General features: G+C 40.4%; 1 protein-coding gene across 1 annotated transcript; it reads right to left on the bottom strand.

Annotated features, from left to right (window-relative positions):
• Positions 1–1353: 1353 nt before the first annotated feature.
• Positions 1354–15830, bottom strand: LOC133852160 (uncharacterized). The gene is made up of 6 exons (XM_062288847.1): positions 14975–15830; positions 14059–14161; positions 5867–5922; positions 5152–5316; positions 1738–1851; positions 1354–1653 (listed from the first exon to the last, which is right to left on the bottom strand). Exons 1-6 carry the CDS (start codon positions 15809–15811, stop codon positions 1561–1563), a joined length of 1368 nt encoding a protein of 455 aa, XP_062144831.1. The 5' UTR covers positions 15812–15830; the 3' UTR covers positions 1354–1560.
• Between the last annotated feature and the right edge of the window lie 9782 nt (positions 15831–25612).

The following is a 25612-nucleotide window of genomic DNA, read 5'->3' on the forward strand; positions in this document are numbered from 1 at the left end:
ATTTTATCCAAAAATAAATATTTGACCCTTCAATGTGTTGCAGCTCCCACTATGCAAAAGGGAAGTGAAGGTTAGGTATAAGTCCACAATGAGTGAAAACGCCAGTACTTTAAAAGCTTGGTGAACTCTTGCCAAGTCCTTGTCATACTCCTAATCAGATGTAACCCATAACCACTAAACCACACCATTTTCAAGTAGACATAATCCAGCCTAAAGAATTCCTGCCCACCACTTCTTAACAACTCCATCTCTCACAAAGGAAAAGAAAATTGATAGAGAGAGAGAGAGAGAGGAGAAGGAAAAAGAAAATGTAAATGGTCAGAACTCAGAAGTAAACATACATCTGTGTAAAAGTTTACAAAATCAATTTTTTTTTATATAAATAAATTTAGTCTTATTAAAAGAGTAAGACGCCCCTAAGTAGGAATAGAAAAACACCTAACTAGGAATAGAAAAACAAACAAAGAAATCAGCAAAATTAATCGACAGTGAGGACAAAAAAGCCACCGTCCAAAGATATATAGTATGAAAAAACGATGCTAAATATCCTCCATGGAACTCTACAAAATCATTATTGATTTGAGTTATAAACTGTACTATCCAGTTCATCTGTTGATTCCAATTGTAATATTCTGATGGAAACCCACTAGGTTAAGGGACTGTTTAGGTGAAATAATGATAGCTCATTTCGGGTAGGAGAGACTATAAGACTCCACTCAAGGCAGGAGAATACCACATATCTCATATTATTTTATTGACAACAAAAAGGTCTTTAAATAGAATACAAAGGATGATACCTAAATTGATAATAACTCTTAATTTATTCTAATCTTAATTGTAAATAACCTAATCCTTTTTTTTATGACGAAGAACCCTCCGAGGTAGGGCCACTTCACGTACCACTTCTGTTGGGTAAACCTCGGACCCGTGCAAAGCGCCTCCTACACACGGATTGGTAATATTCCGGCTTCACCGGCAGGCTGGCCTCAAAAAATTGTTTGCACCCAAGGAAATTTGAACCTTAGATCTGATAGAAATGCCACCAAAACCAAGGCCCTTACCACTTGAGCCAACCCCTTGGGGTTAAAAATAACCTAATCCTAATGAGTTGGAATTCTATTCCAACTCAACTACTAACCCTATCTCACCCTAATCTTATCCCTATCATATTCATAGCAAGTATCATCAATAGACAAAAATGAACTAAATACCATGGAATTCCAACTCAACTGCTAACCCTATCTCACCCTAATCTTATCCCTATCATATTCATAGCAAGTATCATCAATAGACAAAAATGAACTAAATACCATAGTGTGGCTTTATGACTCATATGGGTTGCAGATTGAAGAATTGGTGAGAGAAAGCTACTGCTTTGAAGTATAAAACCACTTTCTACAAGCTTACATAATCCAATAAAGCAACATATCAAATCTTAGACAAGTATAATTTCTGTGAACTATATACAAGTTTTTCCTGTTCAAATGCCATTTTAGATCCAACAAACAGTTCAGCTCATACCTCTTAATGCATGGTAAAAGATGGTCTGTTATAATACTCTTACAAAGGCCTCAACAGCGGATAATCTTCAAGAAGTTCCCGCTCTGACAGAGTGTCATTTTCATTCTGGGGGGTCCACAATACCTCAACTGCCTGCATGAAAACAAGAGATATCATATCAGGCAGAGAAAATGAAATCTCTAAATGTCACAATTATGACAATGTTCTCATTCTTACTAGTATTTTGCTTGAGGGAATGGATCCAAGCTTTTGCAAGGCTTCTTTCAAGTCCCCACTGCCATTGATGGCGGGTAGCTTATGTACTCCTTCAGCAGCCACCAAGATTGTTATCTGATTTACCGAAATCTCATAATGTCACAGAAGAGGGAAAAAGAACATTGACATTTCTATTTACAATAATACATAAGTCCTACAACTGGGCTACTTAGTCATTGATGCTGCAAGTTTATAATGTTATGCCTGTCAAATAGAAAGACGAGATAATATGCATATCAAGTTACAACATTAAGGCATGGTAGTCAATCACTCCATGCGATAGGCATTATATTCTTGATATGAAATAATGAATTGAACCACCCTGGAATGTGTACAGAGAGAAAAGATGCAATCCACCAAAATGAATTCTCATAAATCTTGAACAAAAAGCTAGAGTTCTCTCCATTCATTTTTCACTTTCATGTATATTCAGGGTAAGAAGCAACTCAAATTGCATAACATGTTATTCCTTCCATAAGATTACGACTTGTTAACTAAGAGAAAATGGACCCAACCACGCCTAGGCTGATGTATTATGATTCTATAACAGGTCCTAGGAGCACCTTGAATAGAGAAGCAGAGACAAACCGTTTTTGTGGTTTCAGATTTATGGGTCATGTAAACCCAAAACATTTACTATTCAAAAGCATGTCAAGAGGTCTTTCTTATCACAAGTCACACGAGTATGACAGAATTTGATTAGTGGGGACATCTAAAAAGGAAAAGAAAAAGAATGGTGGGAACATTCCCTTCCAACTCTTTGTTGTGAACAAAGGCTTTGTAACGCTCTGCTAGGCTAAATGTTGTTATATGCTGCCTTTTTTTTTTATAATTAAATTTAGTATTATTGAAAGCGTAAGGCGCCCCTAAATACATTGGAAATATACAAAAGAAAACATCTAATTAGGAATAGAAAAATAGATAAGGAAATTGGCAAAACTAATCGACAGTGAGGACGAAAAAGCCATCGTCTAAAGATACAGATTATAAAAAAACGAAGCTAAAATCCATTGGTCAAATTTCATGTGGACCTTAGATTAGTCAATAAATATTTGGAAAAGCACAAAATCTTGACAAATAGATCAACATTGAAAATTCACCTATGATCTACTAATCTTTCAACAGGAAACCCAAAAGTAGTTGTAATCAGGCAGAAATTAATCTAAGATTGGTTTGGTTCAGTTTAACGAGGCCTTTGGTCCGGTTCTAGTACCTTAGCAAATTATGTACCACCCAAGATCAATTTAGTTCTATACCCACCACAGAACTGAGCCACACCACAAATCTCCATTTCATGACAAATTTTGAAGCTTCTGAAATCTAACCACAAAAAAGCAAGCCTATAACATCCTATTCAGCAAGTGATATATGCAGTCATTCTTTTTACTCATTTAGAATTGAATTCTTTTTTTTTTTGTGCCACTTTGTCTACCCACCCTTGTCGGGCAAGCCTCGGACCTGTGCAAAGCATTCCCTCCACACGAATTGGATAAGACTTTGGATTTGCCAGTGGGCGTGGCTCCAAGGAATTGTTTGCACTCATTGGGAGATTCGAACCTTAGACCTAATGGGATGCCACCAAAACCAAGGCCCTTACCATTTGAGCCAACCCCTTGGGGTTGAAAGTTTAGAGGATTATAATATAGCAGTTACGGCAGTTATAATGTTTCTGAATTTTAAACTTATGACAAGAACTTCCCTCGGGAGAGCCTTTTTCATGGAGGGTTATATGTTAGTTTTAGGTTCTCTTTTCTACACCAAAAGGCAAGTAAATGAATAAAATGCCCATCGTGTAATCAGAAAATCGAAAAAACCAAACAAGATATATTCCATTCTACGACATATATCCCAACCAAAATTTCCACTTCCATGATCATACATCTAATTTCATTTTAACCTCCACCACATCCCAACTCTTCTTTTGCGTGTGTGTGAGAGAGAGAGAGAGAGAGAGTTATAATGCTCATGCTTGCATTGAAGCATATATTTCCAGACTTATTCCAGATAGTGGGGGATAAGGAATGTTCAGTTGCGTCACAGTTTGGAATATCTTGCGGACCTTGACAGTGGAATATCACATTTCTGAGATCTTTGCAAGATTGGGAGCTTGAGTCAGTCAACATCTTCTTAGAGCTGGTGTACTCTACTCTTCCTTCAGGTAAAGGGAAAGATAAAAGGTGCTAGAGGCCTCTAGATTAGAAGGTTCGAGGTTTGATTCTTCTATGAGGCTTTTAGAGACCATTAGTGGTTGATTTTTTATGGAAGAATATTTGGAGTGTAAAGGTACCAAGAAAAATAGCATTCTTAAGATGGATAGCTGTTTAGGGTAAAATAGGGAAATGATTCCTACACTCATTTCTCACAACAGCTCCACAACAAGCTGACGTGGCTGGTAATATTTTATTATTTTTTTACAAAAAAAAAAAAACAAAACAAAACAAAAAAATAATAAAATATTACCAGCCACGTCAGCTTGTTGTGGGGCTGTTGTGAAAAATGAGTGTAGAGATCATTTCTCGGTAAAATATTGGCATTTGTGAATTTGAGAAAATGGGGAAAAAAAATTTGTGGATAGATCTTGCATACGTGAGAATTGTAGTGAGATGATGGATCACCTTTTTTTTTACATTGCGATATGGCTAGTGAATTATGGCTGTTGACCATAACATTATTTGGACTTCATTGAATGATGCCTTAGACAGCGAAAGAAGTGTTTGCATGTTGGAAAGGGAAACTTAATTGTTAGAGAGATTTAGGACCAGTTCCTCTTTGTATTATGTGGCTAAAACACTCTACTGGGAAAAAGAATGGCTGTCAAGAACATAGAGAGAGGAATAATCATACTTTAAATGGCTTAGAGCTGACAGGGAACTTGCTTAAAGCATTTTCTTATGTTCAATATTTGGTTGGTTTGCATTGCTTTCGGAAATATACACTTCTATTCTTCTTTGGATTTTATTGTTCTTATCAATTCTTCATTGTAATTTGCTAAGCGAATACATTATAATCATCCTTTGTATCAATTATTTTCCCTTCTAATAAAAACTTTTATTACTTATCAAAAAGTAAATAAATTACAATGCTCATGAATATGAAGATAGATAGGAGAAAGCATCTTAGTTTGGAGTAAAGGATTCTCATATAGTATAAAATATGCATTTAAATAAAGCAAACCCACAAATAAATAGCAGATTACAACACATTCCACGAGTCTAGTTAGTAGCTGACTCACCTACTAACCCAAAATCATGCTATAAATAGAGCATTTTCAACTATATTTTTTTTAAGTAATGAAATGCATATCAAAGAGCGTAGAGGGGCACAACCACATTTTGAGATAACTTTTAGCATAATCCATCCTAAAGTTGACCTTACCACTATGTACTCATTTCTGAATCCATTAGCTCTTTGGCTGGCTGAGCTTTGCTTTTTAATGTTGTTTACATTGACAAGTGTTTCTTCATCAAACTTTCCCCGTTCTTCAATAGAAAGTTGATTGAAGCGTTTCTCTCCATCCTCCATGCTCCTCTTTAAATCCACCTGTAAGAATGGCACAAATTATACATGTCTTCAACATTGCTGACATCTAGTCAAACTGAGTTCTCAATTTTTTATTTTTTATTTTTTTTAAAAAGGCCTCTATAAGAAGTAATGGCTGCAGGGAATATGTTCTGAAAAGGGACCCTAGAGATTATGCTGAATCCAAAATAACGAGATGATCTAGATAAAATCGTACTTCCTATGTATATAAATCTGGAAGAGAGAAATTTAAGTTATCGCTCAAGAGCTCTAAAAAATGTTACCATTTTCTCCAAGTGGTGTTGTCTACAGAAGTGAGATAACAATTCAAACTGTGTAAATAGTTCAAGTTCCAACTTTCAGTGGATTGAAAGTAGAGAATCAACTAGTGTGTTTTTTACAAATAGAGGGGGGCATGTGTGACGTTAACATACATGCGTGCAACATCTCCCCACTCCCCGCGGCAGTTTCTTTCCCCGTCTCTCGTTTGTTTGTTTGAAGAACATTGAACCTAACTGTGGTCATACAGTTCAGCAGATCAAAATTTTCTAGGAGATGGTATTCAACTTACAGATGAGTAACCCGAGATAGAATAATCAGGATGCCGAAGCAAAGCTAGTGTAGTCTCTGCACCCAAAAGATAAGATAGTCAGAATTTTAATAAAATTAACAAGAAAAATTACAAGAAAGCCCTAGATTGACATGTTGCAAATGACAAGTCTTGGATGAAGAAATTGATAATGAAGCCAAAATTAGTACCAAAATATATACCATATTAAGAAATATGAATCTTGCATTCCATATTATATGACTAATGATATACAAATGACTGACATTGAAAGAAGCAAAATAATAAGTGGAAAGCACTTGTGCTCGCAATAAAAATCAAGTATATTAATGGATATTATGAACAAGCAAATCGATCCCAACTATGAATAAGTCAATTGTGATGAGGACCACTCCATAATCAATAAAAGGAAGAAGATCTTCATGATTTGGATGCCATTTGCTATATCTTTACAATAATCAAACTCAAAGGATTATTATTTCGGTTGTATTTGGATTCAATAAATCTTTTTGAAAGGCTTAACTCAACTAAAAAATCTTTTTTTTGATAAGTAATTGACAATTTCATTAAAAGCGTAAGGCGCCCCTAATTAACTCAACAATTAAAATGTTACTATTGGCTCAAAGTAAAGCTTAACTTTCCATGTTCCAACAGGTTCAAGAGTACAGTTTTGGCCTGTAACTGGACTTTTTACAAAGAGTCTCTTCCACTAGTCTGAGTATCAGTTGAATAAAGCAATTCTCTCGTCTAGACTGGGAAGAAACAAAGAAAAAAAAAAAAGAATATTCCTCACCGGAAGAAAATTGTTTCTCACTCCAACTGTCTTTTAGGTACAATATGGCCCAATCTATTTAAATAGACTAGTTGTACCATCTTGAGATTCTAGGGAGGCAAACAAAATATATGCCAACCCGGTAGTTGCATGTGCAAGAAGAATGGAGAATCCATTGATCATCTTTTACTCCATTGTGAGGTTGCTAGTACCTTATGAGATTCTATTTTCAGTCTTTTTAGGTTAGACTGGGTCATGTCTAGGCGAGTGGTAGACCTCTTTGCTTGTTAGAGAGGTCAGTTTGGTGTCTTTATAGTGTAGCTTTGTGGAACATGGTTCCGTTTTACATAATGTGGTTTATGTGGAGAGAAAGACATGGTTGTAGTTTTGAAGACTAAGAAAGGAAGGTGGTGGAATTAAAGGCTTTTTTTTTTTAATACCCTGTACCACTAGACAACTGCCTATGATTTACTTCCACATTTTTAGCTTTCACGGTTTTCTTGCTCTTTTTATTTTCTCGTTAAGTGGTCCTCTTGTGTACTTTATTTGTATTTGGGTTGCGCCCTTACGTTTTTTAATGAAATTCAATTACTTATTGAAAAATGAAATTATGGCATTTCCTATTGTATTCAATAATAGGAAAATTCCCCTTATATCTACATCCGGTAAGTACATACATACATATGACAAGTAATAATTTTATTCGAAGGTTGATTCAAAGGTTGGTGAGCTTTCTTGCTGGTGAGCTTTCATTGTTTTTGTGGGCTGTTTTGTTTTTCGCTTTCTTGCTGGGTGATTCCTTTGTATACTGCCAGTGTACTTAGGAGAGCTTTACGCATTCAATAAAATGTGCTGCATATGAAGAACAGTTAAATATGTTCCAACTAGCCAGCCGCCTCTCTATCTTTTCAATAACACCATCCTAAATACCAAAAACCAACCACCAAATCACCGAAGTAGATGGGGTTTTCGAGCAGCTGGGCGGTGGAAGCTAAAGAGTTTGAGGTGGAGGTTGTAGGAGGGGCCTCAGGGGTTCGTATTAGGGAGAGATGCAAGGGAAGAGTAAGGTTAATCTGGCTGGATAGATCGGAGGTAGTCTGGTTGATTAAATCGTTCGAGTCTGTGGTGTGCGAGGCGGAGTCTCGGGTGTTTTGGGACCAGTCTCGGCGTGACTACCCGAGGATCATTGCGCAGACTCATGTCAACAGACATGGCGGATTCTTGGTCGTAGAAGAATTTTTTGGAAATCGGAGGAAGGACGCGATTTTCATCCCGGAGGGCAGAACCGGTATAGGGTGGTCAAGATTTCGGGAGGAATTATGCTTGGTTTCTGAGTATCTTAGAGACGGACCAAGAGGTAGGGAGGACGGAGCGGAGGTCCCCACCATGCGCAGAGGGAGAAGGAGCTTTGCCGAGGTGTTGGCAAACAATGCTACTTCGTTGGAAGAACCGTTTGGGGAGTTGTCTGGACCGATAGCTAGAGTGCCGAGTTGGGTGAACGAAAGATATGAGGGGAAGCAGGGTGCTCTGAATCCGGCAAAGTTTGAAGGAATGGCAATAGAGCAGCATCACACAGTGGAGACGGTGCCGGAGACGAGGGTAGGAGGTCCAGGTACGAACTCGGTTCCGATCCCGGTTACCGCTCAAGCGGGGGGCGCAGGGCACGATGGTGCATTGGGAAGGACGTCTGACACCACGCATGGGGCACCTGAACCGACAAAAAAGGCAGCACGCTTCAGACGCACTGAAGGGAATGTCGATATGGGTGCACTCAGAGAATCGCTAGTAAGGATGAGAGAGGAGATCGATTTTTGGTTGACGGGGCTGGCGAGGATTGAGGGGGGAGGTAAGGAACGTAGGGCCCGGGTAGGGGGTCTCAAAGTGGCTCGGCCCATCTCCCTTTCAAAGCCCAAACTGAAGAATATTGCAGCACCTAAGGCTGCTTGGGCTTATAAAGGAAAGGGCATTCTGTTATGCCCAGACCAGGCATCAGTGTGGAGGGCAAAGGGAAACCCAGATGCCCATCCCCCTAGAGCCCAGGCGAGTCTGGTGCAGAACAACGTGCAGGGTAGGGGCGCAGAAACATCTGGTGCCTCTTCGTCTAAGGGGGTCTCAGAGGCGGATGTGGTGGATCCCATTGACGGACAGCACGGTTTGCCGGTGAAGGAGGCAGCAGTGAGGACTCCGGTGAGTTCAGAGACAGATGAGAGGGGGAATGGGTCTCAGAAGTGCCATCAGTGGCCTGCCGTGGTGTGCCCGAGTTTGCAACCTACTCTGGGTGGAGGTGGAGAACAGATCCATGGGCAGGTGAAGCAAACGGAGAGCTGCACCTCGCCTCAGTGCAGCTCGGAAGAGAGAGTGGAGGTGGAGGAAGAGCAGAGGGAGGACTCGGGAGAGAAGAGAAAAGGAGAGTTGAATGGTGGGTCCGGTGCAGTAGGGGGGAAGGCGGCTTCGGTAAAGGAGAAGTGGACCTGTGAATCCCGTGTTTTGTGCATAGAGGATGGACGAGAGTCGCTGAAAGACCCGGTAATCTCGCAGCTGAGGACGTTGGAACTGCAGAGGGTGCCTCGGGAACTCACAGGGACTGTGTTTGGGCTTCAGTTGGGGAATATGGAGCGTGTGCCGTGCTTCGGCAGCGTTGGAGAGGCAGGATGTGAGTGGTGGGGGGGGCCAGGGGTGGACTCTGGGTCCCCTGGTCTGCGGGTTGGACTGGTGGGTGAAGCACCAGCTTGTATTACTCCCGGGTTAGGCGGTTTGGTGGCTTGCAAGGAGGGGGGAGGGGCTGTTGACGTGGGTCTTCCTCTAAATGCTTACTCTCCAGATTTGGGCGGAATGGGGTACTCGGATTGGGTGATGCAGAGTGCCAACGAGATTTATCCCATTATTGGGATGACGTACGTGGGGCACAAACTGCAGCTACTAGCTTTCCTGTCTTGCATTGAAGAGGAGAATAAAGAGGAGCGACGCATGGGTATAGGACGGTCGAAGGGGAAGAGGGAGATAAAGAACCTAGAGAGCTCTGTTAACTATGATGGGAAAGGGTCCGGTTTGGGTAGCGGTAAGAGGAGGACAAGGGGGCTAACAGTGTTGCCATGAAGCCGAAGATCCTCTCTTGGAACGTTAGGGGGTTGAATAATAGACGTAAACGGTTAAGGATTTGCAATTTGCTTAGAGAGTGGAAGGTGGATCTTATATGTCTCCAAGAAACAAAAGTGAAGGAGCCCTCGAGGAAGTTTATGCGTAGTTTGTGGGGGTGCAACTATGTGGATTGGTGTTGCGTGGACGCTAGCGGGGCTTCAGGAGGTATCATTATCGCTTGGGATAAGAGGGTGGTGGAAAAGACGGATGTTTGTATGGGGAGGTTCACCCTTGCAGTATCTTTCAGGAATGTCGTTGATTGCTTTGAGTGGGGTTTCGTGGGAGTGTATGGTCCGAACAGCAGGGGGGATCGGAGGGGTCTTTGGGATGAGTTAGCTGGGATTATGAGCTGGTGGAGCGTGCCATGGTGTATAGGGGGAGATTTCAACACTACTCGGTTCAACAGCGAAAGATCTGGAGAGGGGAGTGTGACCGCTATGAGGGACTTTTGTGATTTCATCTCGGAACAGGGGCTTATGGATTTACCGCTCGTTGGGGGCTCTCACACGTGGTCGAATGCTGGTGAGCCTCTTGCATGGTCCAGAATAGATCGTTTTCTTGTCTCTTCTGATTGGGAATTTAGGTTCCCCGAGGTGACCCAGAAAAGGCTCCCCCAACTTTTCTCTGATCACTTTCCTATTCTCCTCGACTGTACGCTTTCTGCGACTAGCAGTAGGCCGTTCAAGTTTGAGAATATGTGGCTCAAGGTAGACGGTTTTGTGGGGATGGTGAAACAATGATGGGATTCTTTCTCGTTCCACGGTTCTCCCAGTTATGTTCTTGCCTGTAAACTAAAGGCACTGAAAACTAATTTGAAGAAGTGGAATTCAGAGATCTTTGGTAATGTGGAGAGGAACAAGAGAAAGCTTCTTGCGGAGCTTCAGGCGATTGACATAGTGGAAGGCAGTAGGGCGTTGGGTGAGGGGGAAATGCAAAAGAAGATGGAGGTTGTTAGAGAGATAGAGAGAAGCTCTTTGCAGGAGGAGATTTGCTGGAGGCAAAAGTCCAGGGTGACATGGCTGAAAGAAGGAGATAAATGCACAAAATTCTTCCATGCTATAGCAAATTCAAACAGAAGGTATAACTCTATCGATTCCTTGTTGATTGGAGACTCCATTTCTTCTAATCAAGCAGAGATAGGGGAGCATGTGGTTCAGTTCTATCAAGACCTGTTCTCTGAGAAGCATAGTGGGAGGCCCCGGTTGGATGATCTTGCATTTGATGCCATTTCAGAGTCAGAAGCAAGGTGGATGGAGAGAGCTTTTGAGGAAGAGGAAGTCAGAAAGGTAGTGTTTGCGCTTAAGGGTGACAAAGCGCCGGGACCGGATGGCTACACCATGGGTTTCTTCCAAGCTTGTTGGGAGATGGTGAGATTGGACATTATGGAGGTTTGCTCTGAGTTTCATGCTAGGGAAGCTTTTGAGAAAAGTGTGAACGCTTCTTTTATTACTCTTATTCCGAAGATCCCAGGAGCTCAGTCTCTCAAAGACTTCCGGCCCATAAGTCTAGTAGGAGGTATTTACAAGATTATTGCTAAAGTCTTGGCTAACAGGTTGAAGACGGTCATGGACAAGATTATCACCAAATCCCAGAGTGCCTTTATCAAAGGTAGGCAGATTCTTGATCCTATTCTCATCGCGAATGAATGCCTGGATAGCCGTCTGAGATCAAGGGAGCCGGGAGTCGTATGCAAATTGGATTTAGAAAAAGCATATGACCATGTCAATTGGGACTTCCTGGTGTATATGCTAAGGAGATGTGGGTTTGGGGAGAAATGGTGTTCGTGGATAGCTCGGTGCATTTCCACTGCAAAGTTTTCGGTGCTTATCAACGATTCTCCTTACGGATTTTTTAGTAGCTCTCGAGGTCTAAGGCAAGGAGATCCCTTGAGTCGCATGATCATGGCGGCAGTGAGGGGGGGTGTGTTGGATGGCTTTAAAGTGGGCAATGCTTCTTTCTCCCACCTGTTGTTCGCAGACGACACCTTGATCTTCAGCGATGCTAGCCCATCCAAGTTGCGGTCTTTGCGAGGTCTCCTGCTCATTTTCGAGGCTGTTTCGGGGCTTAAGGTAAATCTGGCCAAATCCAGCATTATTCCAGTGGGGAACGTTAATAATATGGGGAGCTTAGCCGATATTCTAGAGTGTGAAGTGGCTACTCTGCCTGTGATGTACCTGGGTCTTCCACTGGGAGCACATTACAGGTCGACTCGGATTTGGGATGGAGTTATTGAGAAGGTGGAAAAACGGCTGGCGAGTTGGAAAAGGGTGTATCTCTCTAAGGGAGGGAGAGTGACTTTGATCAAGAGCACGCTCTCCAACTTACCTACGTACTACATGTCTCTCTTCCCTATTCCGGTGAGGGTTGCTTCACGCATTGAGAAATTGCAACGCGATTTTCTGTGGGATGGTTTGGGTGAAGGTTTTAAATACCACCTGGTGAGGTGGGAGAAGGTGTGTACTCCTATCTCTAATGGGGGGCTGGGCATCAGGAAATTGGTTCACTTTAATCGCGCCTTGCTAGGCAAGTGGTTATGGCGCTTCGGAATGGATAGAGAGGCTTGGTGGAGAGTCGCGGTGGACTCAAAATATGGAAGTTTGTGGGGTGGGTGGTGCTCTCGAGAGGGTGGTGGGGGGTTTGGAGTAGGACTGTGGAAGTCTATAAGGAAAGGCTGGGAGAACTTCTCTAGATTCCTTAGATATGAGGTGGGGGATGGGAGCAGGATTAGATTCTGGCATGACTTATGGTGCGGGGATGCGGTTCTGAAAAATATGTTCCCTGACCTATTTGGCATTGCACGGGTGAAGGATGCTTCAGTGGCTGATAATTTGGAGCGCTTGGGCGGGTCCTTACAATGGAATGTGAGCTTCATTAGAGATGCCCATGATTGGGAAGTTGAGGTCTTTGCCGAGTTCTTCCAAGTGCTGAGCTCTACAAAGGTGGATCCTGAGAGGAGAGATTGTATTAAATGGGTCAGGTCCAAGAAAGGTGTATTCAGGGTGAAGCTATTCTTTGAGGCTATGATGGATGATGGAGATTCTTGGTTCCCATGGAAGTGTGTGTGGCGGACACAGGCTCCCCCGAGGGCAGCGTTCTTTACTTGGTCTGCAGCCCTAGGCAGAATTCTGACCTTGGACAACCTTAGGAAGAGGAAGATGATTATTGTTAATAGATGCTGTCTTTGCAAGCGGGATGGAGAATCAGTGGACCACATTCTTTTACACTGCGATCTAGCCTCAGCTCTGTGGAATAATATCTTTTCCCGCTTTGGTATATCATGGGTTATGCCTAGAAGTGTGCTTGACCTGGCTGCCTGTTGGTGGAAGAAGGGGAGAGTAGGAAGTGCTACCTCGTGGAAAATGGTGCCTATTTGCGTGTTTTGGAGCATATGGAGAGAAAGAAACCTTAGGACTTTTGAGAATGTAGAAAACTCCCTAGAGGAGGTGATAGAGCTGTTTCTCCATACCTTGTATGGTTGGTCGATGACTTTTTTGTACCCTTTATCTATCAGCTTTGCTGATTTTCTTACTTCCTTCTCGAATGCTAGCTAGGTGTTTCCTGTTGTATACTTCTAGTGTACGGAGGGGCGCCTTACGCTTTTAATAAAAATTTCATTACTTATCAAAAAAAAAAATAATAATAATAATAATAATAATAATAATTTTATTCGAAATTCCCCTTATAATTTTATAATATAAATTCATGTGGGCTAGCTGAGTTGCTCCTGTGTATACTTCATGTGTACTAGGGGCGCCTTACGCTTTTTTAATGAAATTTTCTTACTTATCAAAAAAATTTATAGTATAAATTCCCATTCTATAGACTTCACTCCTATACCACTTCCCCTTGTGGCATACAACTTGCCTCAGAGGAATGGTAAAAGGTTAGTAATCATCTCACCTTCTGAGTAGGATTAGAATTTTCTCTCTTTCTCCTTTTTCTTTCACTCGGTAAGTTAACTCATGCACCCTACAAGATCAAAACCCACAACCTCTCAATGACAACTCCGATTTTAAGAGATTGAGAGTGCCATTTCAGCAACAACCGATTGGCGACCAGGATTAGATAATCAAAGCATATGACAAACAGATTATACCCATGCCAAGTAACACCAGAGCCAGTAAGTTCGTTTAACTAAATTTTTTAGGGTTAAAACATCATATATTAATTTGCATAAGATGACTCATATCTACCAGTAAATTGATGAAGAAAACAAATTGCTAAATAAAAAAGAAATAAACCATGAATTAGATGAATAATAAGAATATTTATTTAGAAGCTCCACCTGTCAATAAAAAGCTCAAACCCTCGGGGCTAGATGTATCTGCAGTTTCAGCAATCCGATTAAGATCTCTTTGAAGCGATCGCCCCATGCCCAACAATCCAACCTAAGAAAAGACAATAATGAGGAAAATTCAGAATAACTGCTTTCTGAAATTCAAGAAAGATTTTTAGTGTCAGAACTCAACATATGACAAGAAGGTTCTCTGCATGACATGATGACAACAAATAACTACTTCATAGGCAACTAAGTGAACAATTTTCTAAATCGGACTAAACAAAAACGCTATATAAGACATTAAATCTCTAAATTAAATCCACGACTTTTCGGAACTTTCCCTACCATTGTCATATACTCGACCTGCAGAGGCCAAAAACATTTCATTGAAGCTGACATTAATATTATTGTGGTCAAACATTAGAATATGCCGAATATTGAAACTTCATAAAACCTCTCTGAGCCCTTCAACTCAGACTCCCTAAAATCCATACCAGTCTGCAGACTCTGCACTTACAAACATATTATTTCTAGGTGCCCTATATATAGCTTCATAGAGCAGAAAAGAGAATATCAAATAGCCTTAATTCAAATGAATAATTCAAACACCAAACCCCAATAGTTCCAACTCAAACTTTTCCGACCTAAGCCCAACCACCCAAGGCACAATATATGCAGCAAGGCATTCTAAGAAAATCGTCCAAGGCACTAAAAAAGTAGCTGCCCTCTCATTGTCACACACACGATGGGACTCCCTGAACCATTCCAATAAACCAACAACTACTGTGGGCAAAAGTACATCTCATTACAAAAACCCAGCCATTATTATACAACAATTTCACACAAACATTTCCACCGACATAGCAGACACCAAATCACTCAAAGCCATGTAAATAAGAGAAATATCCAATTTCCACAATACCTGAAGCTTGAGCACACTGGTTTTCTCCGTAGCAGTAAGCACACCACCCTCCGACCGGTCTGAAAGAAACCCAGAAACCAAAACAAACGCCGCGAAACCCATTAAAATAAAAAAGAAACTCGACCCAGCACCCACTCCGACGCCAACAGCCGGGCCCACATAAAACCCACCTCCGCCGCCGCTAAACCCGAACGGCGAAGGTGCGTAATACGGCACCGAATAAGAAAACCCCGGGCTTGAAGTCCTCGGCGTCGAATAGCTTCTCGACGATGAAGAACGCGAAGAGAACGACTTCCCACCCACTCGGCCACCCGAGGCGGCCAATGCCGAATTGGGATCGTACATCAACAACAACCCCAACAACACCGCAGCAATCGCGGGTTTTCTCAATGCCTTTATGGCGTTATATACAGCATTCGCAGCAACCTCAAATAGGTTTCTATAGTTTTCTTCGTTGAGCGACACAGACTTGTCAAGGTCTGGGTCAGTTAAATGCTTCTTCTTCTTCACGAAGAAGAAGCATTTAACGCTAAATTTACCAGAACCTTGATGCCTCAAATTCAACATTCCGCTCCTAAACTTGATTGGTCTGGTGAAGGATGTATTGCTAGCGGGGAGTGGACGAAGAGGGGAGACATGAATTGGGAAGGTTTGCTTCCATTTCAATGGGTTGGCTTCGAGCAAGGAGGTGGTGGCCATAGAGTTTTGATGGATTGGGATTATGGGTTCTGGGGGTTGAGATATTTTTGGGCTTTGGCGAGGAAGAGAATTTGTGAGTGATTCTGAAATGGGCGAGTCGTGGCCAGGAACTAGTTGCCTTGAATGTGAGAACCTCATTCATTTCATCTGAGAAAACAGGGTCGTTTTCGTTGAGAGAAGAGTAACAGATTTTGCCGTGCCAGGCACGTGACTGGATTGGAGTATCACCTGGCATAGTAACTCTATTCTATTTTATTTATTTTAAATCAAAATTAATTGTTAAAGCTTTCTAGTGATTTCAATTTAGCTTGGGATTCTTAATTTCAACAATTAAATTTTTAGATTTTACTTTAATTTCAAATAAATATCTCTATCAACTTACTATACAATTAAGTAATAATACATCACTTTAAACTATTAAATTAATTTTTTTTTAAAAAATGATAGTGGCTATGAGAGGCAACTACATTTTTTTAACAAAATAAATAAATAAATTTACTATATGGAATACACCATTTGTATAAGAAGGCCACAAAGAAGAGTTCGCATAATTCCTTTCACTAATCATGACATGTCATGGATTGTCATGCGCCAAATAGAAAGGAGCCCAAAAAATCTCTTTAGAGCTAGCTTCACATTTAAGGGTGTACAAACAACTACGATTGTCGTTATTTTATCTTAACTACAACCGTCTTAAGCAATTATTACTTTTAAGTAACAACATCTGTCCCACTATGACTGATTAGCGGATAACCACTAACTAACAGTTATGGCGATTATTGAATGCCAAACTGCAACATCTAGCTTTTTCTTGCTTCTCTTTTCGTCTTCCAATGAAGTAAGCAAAATCCGACACACGTTCACATGTTTTTCTCTTTTTATTGGTTATAAGTGTTCTAAATTTTTTAAATTGGTGAATCGGTGAGTGTTATCGTGTATTAAAATACTGATTAAATTATTAAATTTATCTCTTCTTATTAGCTTCAGTTTTTAGGACAAGTGGTGACTTAACATGGAATAAAAACCACTATTCTTCTAGTGCCTCTCTTAAAATCTTCATTGTGGTGATTTGACACTGGATGCAGGAGAGGGCTTTTTAAATACTAAGCACGGAAAGTCTCATTCTTTCACATCTCTAGCAAGCGTGAAGAACTCATAAGATCTTCTAAAGAAGACAACACCACAAAAAGACTTAAGTGCGTTTTGGAATTACGATTTTGTAGACAAAAAGTGCAGTTTTAAACTAAAACGCATAAAATAAATCGTTTGAAAATTGCGTTTCTAAAAATCTGCGATTTGAAAGCTCATAAATCTGTTTTTTAAAATCGTATGCAAGTGAATACTTTGGGATAAACACCTTTTTAGTCCCTGAGTTTTGGCAACTTTATTTTTTAGTCCCTGAGTTTCAATTCGCATCACAGACGATACCTAAATTTTTGGAAATGACCAAATAAGTACCTCGGTTAACTTCTCCGTCCAAAAACTAACGGCTCGCCACGTCACTGACACTTAGCACCACTAGAATGTCGACATCTGTCCAGTGAAACACGTCAGCATTCACTTAATTTCCAAATCACCCAAACACCTCCACATCACACACCCACGTCATTCTTCATTTTGGGGGGGAAACTATTTTTTGCAATTTAAGAAACTCAAAACTGAAACTCAAATATTTCAAACAAAAAAACTTAAATCATTTCATCGTTAATCTGAGAAAGAAATCAAAATCCCTAAAATTAACTTATGAAGTGAAGAAGTGAAGAACCCTAATCCCTAAAATCCCCCTCGGCCGACTCTCTCTCGACCGGCCGACTCCCTCCCGGACTCCCGGACTGTCGCTCGATTTCTCTCCCGTCGACTCCACAGAACCGGCCGACTCCCTCCCGGACATCGAAGAAAGGGGATTTCACCTAACCTCGGCCGGATGTCGAAGGAAGTGGATTTCGCTCGCTCATCAGGTCGGCACATTCCGAGGTATTTTGCCCATTTTTGTGTTTTTAGAAGTTTGTTTCGTCCTATATATATATATGGATTGTGTATTGTGCTTGTCGATTGAATCTTTGTTTTGGTTTTTGGAACAAATGCTTGTCGGTAGTTGGGCAAAGTGATGAGGTTATAAAAGTTGATGGCTTCTTGTCGCACACGAGATTCCAAAGGGAAGGAAGTTTCCCGTGGTGTAGACAAGGTCGGTTCTTAGGCTCAAATTTTTTTTAAAATTTTTTAATTTTTTAATTTTTTCCTTAATTTCCGTTTGAAGATTTAAACAACTTTTTGTTTGTTATGTGTTTTGTGTTGTCCGTTCCTTGAAGTCATCATCCGGATCGTCCTCAGTGGGCCGTGTTGACATATCCTATTTCTGTTTCTGCGATTTACCCGCCCCTTTGAAGACCTCGTGGACTAGGAAAAACCCTGGAAGAAGATTTTGGGGTTGCGCCACTTACAACTCAAGAGTAAGCATTTTGTTATAATTATAGATACTCGGTCGTGAGTTTTTGCTGACTGAATGCTACACTTCAACATGCAGACAAAAGCTGCATGCAAATTTTTCAAATGGCTGGACAAGCCAACTTATGCAAGGGGTGTGGAGGTTTTAGATGAGATTACCAAGAAGCTTAACGAAGTAGAGGATGCAAATGGTACTTTGGTAGCAAGAGTTAAAGATTTGGAGAATGAAAATGTCAGTTGCATGGAAAGAGTTAGGCAATCACAGAAGTGGGATGATAAACAAATGGAAATCATCGGGTGTCTAGAGAAGGAAAATGACAGCTATAGGACAAGAGAGAAATTTTTGATGTATGCTTTGTTCTTCTCATGGTTTATAATTCTGTTGATTGCTTGTGTTGCAATTATGAAATGAAATGCAGTTTGAGATATGAATTGTAGATTATGTAGTTTGGATATGTATTTTGTATATTTATGAGAAGTATGTAAGTTTTATGGATGGAGCTGCTGGAGAAATATTGTTAATATGTTATGTCAAACAATATCCCTTCATGCTGCAATTGTACACTCTGTGCTCAAATTCTGGGTCTAAACAATTTTATTCCATTGCCCTTCAAGCAGTATCACAGAGAGTACCTCATGTTTCCATTTATATCATAGTAGGTATCTAGATTTTATATAAGTATCACAAATAGTACCTCCGTATGGGTTTTAACAAGTTTTTAATGTAAAACACAAACAATATCCGTTCATGCTGCAATTTGTCAACAAATGTACACGCTGTGCTCAAATTTTGGGTAAAAACAATTTATTCCATTTCCCTTCAGGCAGTATCACATAGAGTACCTCATGTTTCTGTTTATATCATAGTAGGTACCTAGGTTTTATATAAGTATCACACATAGTACATAAGTATGGGTTTTAACAAGTTTTTAATGTAAAACACAAACAATATCCCTTCATGCTGCAATTGGTCAACAAATGTACACTCTGTGCTCAAATTTTGGGTCGAAACAATTTATTTAATTGAACTCCAGGAATTATCCCAGAGAGTACATCATGTTTCCATTTATATCATAGCAGGTACCTATGTTTTATATAAGTATCACACATAGTACCTCATTATGGGTTTTAATATAAGTGTCACGAGCAACCTGTGCCTTGATTACAAATAGCCTGCCTAACAAATATGTGTAAATAGTTATATCAACAACCAGTAGGGTAACAAAATACATTAACAATATGTGCATCCAATAATCAAACATGTACAAATATGTACATCAACAGCCCTTTTTGCAAAATATCAATACAACACAAAATATGTGCACATCACATGAACACCCAGTAGGGTAACAAAATACATTAACAATACTCTCGGGCATCCACAACCCGGATACAAGCATCCATTAACATAAAATGTGTCTTGTCTTTGTCTTGTACATCAATCTATTTGAATTGGTTGTGATCCACCTTGCTGCAACCCAACCAAGAGATAGGTCAATCAACATGTATTTAAATAACAATTAACCAGCCCACATAGGGTAACAAAAGTTAAAAATTAGTATGTGGCCAACCTTTGGTTGCCTCTTGTACACGGAAGACATTCTCCTTTCTCTTGGTCTTCGACGTATGCTTGTTCCTCGAGGTATGCTTCGTGTTCGAGGTGTCCTTGCCGGTTGACCTGATGGACCTGCAGGGGCAGATGGGCCTACAGGGGTAGGTGGGCCTGCAGGGGTAGATGGGCTTGCACCTGATGGACCTGCAGGGGCAAATGGGCCTACAGGGGTAGATGGGCCTGCAGGGGTAGATGGGCTTACACCTGATGGCCCTGTCCTTGATGTACTTCCCTGCCCATATTTGACAAACACATTAGTTATAGAAATATGGTCATTGAACCAGTAAATAGAAATATAGTTATTTGACCAGAAATACCTACCTTCGGTTTCCTAGGCTGTTTGGGATACTTCTTCCTATTCGGGTTGTCGGGTTCACGGCAACTCCTAGCATTGTGCCCCTTTTCACCACAATTTCCACACCGCACATCGTATCCCTTGAGACTCACTTTGATGCTCTCGTCTGGCTGCTCATTAACTCCTCTTTTCCTCTGTTTTTTGGGCCTCCCGCGCTGTTTCCTTAGCTGCGGTGGTTCTATAGGTTCCACACCCTCATCAACAGGCCACTCATCCGGGCCAGGCATAGGACAAATCCCGGAGGCATAGGACTTTCTGTACGTATCCATCATGTACCAATGGCTGACATAAGTCTCGGGTTTTCCTTTATTGAGGTATATTGCACAAACTGCATGGGGACAAGGAATACCATTAAGTTGCCACCTCCCACAGCCACATGTTCTTCCTTGAAGATCCACCACCCGCCGAGACTCATGGGCACTATCGACCTCAAACTGCATCTGATTGCTCCACCGGCAAATATAGTTCTTCGCCTCTAACTTGTTTCTCTCCAACTTCTTCACAATCTTTGGACAAATTACATTCGGTGTCGTTGCTGCCCCAGTATTTTTCTTACTGAACCGGTTCATAATCTGCCGCCGTATAGTCTTGAAACAAGTTAGTATCGGCTGGCCTCTTGCTTCCAACACCCAAGCATTGAAGCTCTCGGCGACATTATTTAGCAAGATGTCGCTGCAGCTGGTGGTTCGAAATGCGTGCCTTGCCCACATTTTTGGGTCAACCCCCTCAATGTACTCGAGAGCTTTTTTGTCCATACCTCCAATGACAGAGAGGTAGTACTTAAATTGGACTTCATTGGGTGCCTTAGCTGCACCCCATAACGCGTCCTTGAACTCCTTCCCCTTCCATCCCTTCCCCTTCATGTTTGCATGCAGGTGCCTAACACAATAACGATGCTCGAGGCCGGGCATTAGATCCTCCAGAGAATCGATTAGTCCCTGTGTAAACAATAAATAAATATCAAACAAATGTTATTAAAATAAAAATGACCATACGATAATTGTATTAGATATTACCTTCTGTCGGTCCGACATGAACGACCACATATGCTCCCGCGGAAGCCCAATATCCTCCAACAGTTGGACCAAGAACCATGTCCATGTCTCCTTGTTCTCGGTCTCGCATACCGCAAATGCAATAGGATATATGTCATCATTACCGTCACGGCCGATTGCGGCATGCAACTGCCCACCCCATTTCGTCTTAATGAAACATGCATCAACACATATCATCGGCCTACATCCTGCCAAGAATCCTTCTTTACATGCCATCAAAGAAACATACATCCTCTGGAAGAACACTCCGTCCCTTTGGATGTAAGCTGAGCTACCGGGATTCCACTTTCGCAATGCATTGCAATACTCTCGGATGTGACAATATTGTTCACCATCTCTTCCATCGAGGATTTCGATTGCCATCTTCTTTGCACGATGGCAACTCAATATTGTCATCTGCACGTTGTAATCTCGGCGTATCATTTCCCTCAACGCCCTAGCCTTAAAGCTTCTTTGGTCTCGAAAAATCTCTACATATCGATTTGCAGCCCACCTGATAGTTGCCTTCTTGTTGTAGTAATCACTGCCACAGTTATGCTCATTATGGAGAGTCTTGATCTGAAAATACTTTCTACAAGGCGTCCAGGAGGCATGTATTTTCCATGGACATAACGATTTGCAGTGGGCGGTTACCCGTTTTTGCTCGTTATGCACATACTTGTAATCAAAGTTATTTTGCACTGCGAATAGTTGCAATGCTTCTTTAAATTCTTTCGGGTTCGTAAACCTCAACCCTACACTTAACTCCACTGTCTGACTCCAGTCCCGCTTTTTCTTCCACTGGGGATACCTTTTCTTACGCTTTACAGTTGACCCTTCACTGTCTTCTTCACCACTGTCTAGACTGTCAAAGTACTCACTGTCATATGAATCCGCGTCCGGGTCATTTGCTGCATCGACTCCAATTCCCGCGTTGGAATCTTTATCCCAAGTCTGAAACCAGGTATTTATATCATCATTCGGTTCCCGTATGACATCTTGTTCCTTCCCTACAAACATGTCCTCCTCCTCGCCATCAGTCAACTCAAAATCACTCAACTCAATGTCCTCCTCCTCCTCCTCCTTATCCCTCTGTTTCCTTGGCCGCCCGGCTGGCCGTTTCCTTGGCTGCTGTGGTGGATGTTGTACTGCTGCTGGCTCTTGGGGTGTCTGTTGCACTGCTGGCACTTCTGGAGGAGACTGGGTCAAAAGCAAAACAGGGTTTACCACTTCAATTGGAAGAGGTTCTTCATGATCCACAAAAACATGCAGCTTTTTCCTGCCACTACTCAGCAGCCCTTCTTTTAGAGTAGCGAAATCACCATCTTTGGTAAGACCGTGTATTTGCTCGTTGGTCTCATCATCAAACTTGTAGTACATTTTGGGTATGTTGCTGTATTCATATTGCAGGTAGCACTCCAAAATGTTTGTCAAATCTCTAAACTTGAACTGGGATGCATCTATACCGGCGATTGTAAGAATGTCTCTGCCAATATAGGCCATCCTGTGTCCAGATAGTGACCCATTATGGTAAACAAGTAGGTCAAATGTTGGATCTGACATTTTCTGCACCCTGTGAATTAAACAAAAAAAGATCGTCACACTCTAGCAATAAAAACTGTAAAATTAACTACCAAAGAGATGGGCAAAGAAAGTATGTAAAATGTAAACTCACACGGGCACAAAAGAGGGGCTTCTTAGAAAGTCTCTTTTGTTTTCCTCTCTTTTATTTTTTATTTTTTTTGATGTAGTAAGTAACATGACACATTTTTGGGATGTTTTTCAAAAAATGATCTTGCCTTCAGATAGGCATAGTCATTCAACCTTCATCCTCAAGTTTATTAATGATTTCTGTCCCGAACAATAGGAACTTTATGTTAGTGGGTCTGGTTTAGTTAATAAATGTAAATCATCCAAAGTGTCAGTCATTGTTTTTGTTTTGAAAAAATAAGGCTATCTGTTAATTGGTGAAGAATTGAAAAAAATGAATTAATCCTGTAATTGGTAAAAGTTATATGACTTCTAGAGTGAATATGAATTTAAATTTTGCTTCTGTTTGTTCACAGCATGAGTATATATTTGGTGTGTGTTCGTGTGCATATCTATTTTTAATAGATTGACTTTCTCTTGTCTGCAGCATGGGAGGCTTGGTTGTCAAGCAGATTCTTTATAAAGCTAAAACAGAAAATATTGATAACCTTGTGAACAACACCATTGGAGTGTAGTGCTTTTTGTACAGATGCTTCACATTGCAGATGCTTCTTAGACAGGATGTATAGTGCTTTTTGTACTTTATTGTTTCCTTTTGCACAGTTGGGACCCTCTTGGTCAACATGTGCAACCACAAACACAACAGATAAAGACAGATATGCAATAAAGTCATACATTCAATAATGCAATGTGCTGGACAACAACCCAACCAAACTGGTTGTTGGTTTTCTTTACCCAACAAAAGACAAAAATATGTGACGATGGTCAGGCATGTGACGATGGTCAGGCCTTACCCAACTCGGGATACACCCACAACAACCGAAAGTTTCGGTTTTTATAACCTCACCACTTTGCCCAACAACCGACAAGCATTTGTTCCAAAAACCAAAACAAAGATTCAATCGACAAGCACAATACACAATCCATATATATATATATAGGACGAAACAAACTTCTAAAAACACAAAAATGGGCAAAATACCTCGGAATGTGCCGACTTGATGAGCGAGCGAAATCCACTTCCTTCGACGTCCGGCCGAGGTTAGGTGAAATCCCCTTTCTTCGATGTCCGGGAGGGAGTCGGCCGGTTCTGTTGAGTCGACGGGAGAGAAATCGAGCGACAGTCTGGGAGTCCGGGAGGGAGTCGGCCGGTCGAGAGAGAGTCGGCCGAGGGGGATTTTAGGGATTAGGGTTCTTCACTTCTTCACTTCACAAGTTAATTTTAGGGATTTTGATTTCTTTCTCAGATTAACGATGAAATGATTTAAGTTTTTTTGTTTGAAATATTTGAGTTTCAGTTTTGAGTTTCTTAAATTGCAAAAAATAGTTTTCCCCCCAAAATGAAGAAATGACGTGGGTGTGTGATGTGGAGGTGTTTTGGTGATTTGGAAATTAAGTGAATGCTGACGTGTTTCACTGGACAGATGTCGACATTCTAGTGGTGCTAAGTGTCAGTGACGTGGCGAGCCGTTAGTTTTTGGACGGAGAAGTTAACCGAGGTACTTATTTGGTCATTTCCAAAAATTTAGGTATCGTCTGTGATGCGAATTGAAACTCAAGGACTAAAAAATAAAGTTGCCAAAACTCAGGGACTAAAAAGGTGTTCATCCCGAATACTTTTTTGAAAACGTAGAATTTTAAAGATTAATACGTGATTTTTAAGGTCAAGCTGAGATTTTGTCAAACACTTAACTACATTTTTAAAATTTACTTTAACCATTTTAAAATCGCAAATCCAAACCAAACGTGGAAGGCTGCCTTATCAAAGAAGGCTTCGAGAGGATTTTTTGTCTTCATTGGGTATGAGAGGTAGTTTATCGGTTGGTTCTAGCCTCCAGGCCTTCATTCCCTGTACAAATGAACTGACGATGTGCAAATCTTTTCTTCTTTTTATTTATTTATTTATGTGCAAATCTCTTTGAACTTGCACGATTTGAAATAGCATAACAAAGTTTTTGATTTTCAATTTTCAGTTGCTTGAGTTTTCATTAATTTGAAATAGGTCCTCCGTAAATTTTTCGTTCAATTTAACTATACACCATTAACGTTACATTAGCATTTTCGTCGCTTTACCTTAAAATATATATTTTTTTATTGTATTAAAAATTAAAAAATATTTGATGTTTTGAATTGTTTGTTAATATATTTGTTTTAAGAACAAAAAAATTAACAAATATGGCCTTGAAAAACAGTTAATAACGGGTTATTAATAACTACGTAATTACCTATTGCAATTGTGGTTGCAGTTACTTAAAAATGATAACCACCTTAAAGTCAACTTTTGAAACCTTCTTAAGTGATTTTGTAGCTGCCTTTTGCCATGTCCAAGGTATTTAGTGTCTTTAGTGACCACCTTTCCCTTATTTTCACTTCTCTCAAAAAAAAAAAAATATTAACTTCAAAATATATATATATATATATATATATATATATATATATATATTTGCTTTTTATATCATATCAATAATTTTTTATTATTATTTAAAAAAATAAAATACTACAATAAATTTTTTTTCTTCATATTAATTATTTATAATTTATATCAGATCAATTACTTTTTATTACTATTCAAAAACAAAACTTACTTAAAAAAAGTTATACTAAATACACCCATTAAAAAACACGCATAACTATTTGTTTTTTTTAATGAGGATCATCTCCATTTCATTTAAAAGTGAAACAATTTTGTCAAATTTTTCTGCCTAACCATCATATTTCAAGGATCCTTAGTAAGTGCATCGTTAACGAGCGTTAGGTGAAGGAAGCATTAATTAACTTAAAAA

The sequence above is a fragment of the Alnus glutinosa genome, chromosome 12, assembly GCF_958979055.1.
Source record: "Alnus glutinosa chromosome 12, dhAlnGlut1.1, whole genome shotgun sequence".
In the NCBI taxonomy this organism is placed as follows: Eukaryota; Viridiplantae; Streptophyta; class Magnoliopsida; order Fagales; family Betulaceae; genus Alnus; species Alnus glutinosa.

Excerpts from the sequence above, each read along its gene's own strand:
- LOC133852160 (XM_062288847.1), bottom strand. The coding sequence starts at position 15,811 with ATGAGGTTCTCACATTCAAGGCAACTAGTTCCTGGCCACGACTCGCCC. Across the intron at positions 14,162-14,974 it reads CCAGTGTGCTCAAGCTTCAG|GTTGGATTGTTGGGCATGGG; the intron begins GTATTGTGGAAA and ends GTCTTTTCTTAG. Across the intron at positions 5,923-14,058 it reads TTTGAGCTTTTTATTGACAG|AGACTACACTAGCTTTGCTT; the intron begins GTGGAGCTTCTA and ends TTTTGGGTGCAG.